The 1,467-nt window shown below is 73.0% G+C and overlaps 1 protein-coding gene across 1 annotated transcript; it reads left to right on the top strand.

Annotated features, from left to right (window-relative positions):
• Positions 1–257: 257 nt before the first annotated feature.
• On the top strand, positions 258–1,464 carry ONECUT1 (one cut homeobox 1; the record flags this gene model as incomplete). Its single annotated transcript, XM_032232616.1, has 1 exon — positions 258–1,464. A coding segment is annotated over exon 1 (873 nt), but the record flags the coding sequence as incomplete, so codon positions are not given.
• Between the last annotated feature and the right edge of the window lie 3 nt (positions 1,465–1,467).

Raw genomic sequence — 1,467 nt, 5'->3', positions numbered from 1 at the left:
AAGGCTCCCAAGGCGAGCTCGCAGTTCCCGGGGAGGGGGGGGGGCTGCTGGCTGGCTGGGTAGCGCCCGCGCCAACCCCCGAAAACCGTCCCGTCCTTTAGAAGGGAGATGCCGGCCGAGCTCCGTTCCCGCCGGGCTCTTCCCGGTAGAGGCGGCGGGCCGGGCGCCCGCTCATCCCCAAGCCTGGAAAGCTCCGGCGGTGGAGAGCGGGAGGGGGGGGGGCTGTCGAGGGAGGCTGAAAGGGAGGCGGGGTCGAGGGAGCCTCAGCGCGCATGCCCGCCAGCCCCGGCTGCGCTCCGCGCCCGAAGCCTCCGCAGAAAGAGCGCGGCGCCTGAGGCGAGGAGGGCCGGGCAGGCGTCGGGCCCCCGCCGGGGGACCATTCTAGGGCGGCCGCGGGCCTTCCGGCGGAGGGCCAGGCCGTCCACGTGGGCTGCGCCGCGCCTCTTCCGAAGACAGAGCTGCCGGGTTTGCGCCTCGCCAAGTCTCGGCTCCAGCTTTGCTTCGGACGGCGGCAGAGTGCGCGTCCTCGGCCCCGATGCGTGGGCGGCCCCCGCGACTGCCCGCCCGGCCCGCCCGAAGGTGTCCTTGGCGATGGCGCATCTCTGCAAGCTCCCGGGACTCAGCCGTGAGGCGGGGGCGCGCGCGACCGAACCCCGGAGCACCGGGCCTCCGGACTGCGCGTCGGGCGTGCAAGCGGGCGGCGGGCATCCCTTCGCTCCCCCCGCAGGCGCCATGGCCCTGGCCTCCCTCCTGGTTGCCGGCGGCAGCGAGGAATACCGCTCCCGTGCACATCCCCGGAGCTCCGCGGCACCCCCGCTGGCCGGGCCGCTGCACCCCGCGCTAAATGGGAGCTGCCAGAGTCCCGCCGGGCTGAGCGGGAGCAGCAGCTACACGACGCTGACGCCTCTGCAGCCGCCCCTGCCGCCCATCGCCACCGTCTCGGCCAAGTTTCCCCACCATCCCCAGTCACAGCCGCAGGCGCAGGACCGGCTGGCGGGCAACTTTCCTCTCTTCTCCGACAATCTCTACCCCTCGCCGTACCCCAAAGAAGCGGCCGGCCTGGGGCAGAGCCTTTCCCCGCTGGGCGGACTCCACACCACCCAGCAGGGGCCGCCGCATTATGCCCACGCCGGAGTCGCCACGCCGGCCGAGAAAATGCTCACCCCCAGCGGCTTCGAAGCCCAGCACCCGCCCCTCTTAGCCCGGCCGGGCGACCAGCATCTCACCCAGACTGCGGCCGGCCTAGTTCCGCTTGGCGGGGTCCATCACCGACCTCACAGCCACCTGAACGCCCGTGGGCACGGGCAGATCCAAGCCCCCTCCGGGGAACCCAAACCCGCCGCCGCCGCCTCGCGAGGAAGCGCCGGGAGCCACTCGGGGCAGCCGGAAGAGATCAACACCAAGGACGTGGCCGAGCGGATCACCACCGAGTTGAAGCGCTACAGCATCCCGCAGGCCATCTTCGCC

Source organism: Thamnophis elegans, chromosome 16 (assembly GCF_009769535.1).
Source record: "Thamnophis elegans isolate rThaEle1 chromosome 16, rThaEle1.pri, whole genome shotgun sequence".
Taxonomy (NCBI): Eukaryota; Metazoa; Chordata; class Lepidosauria; order Squamata; family Colubridae; genus Thamnophis; species Thamnophis elegans.
This window is presented reverse-complemented; position numbering and strand designations above follow the sequence as displayed.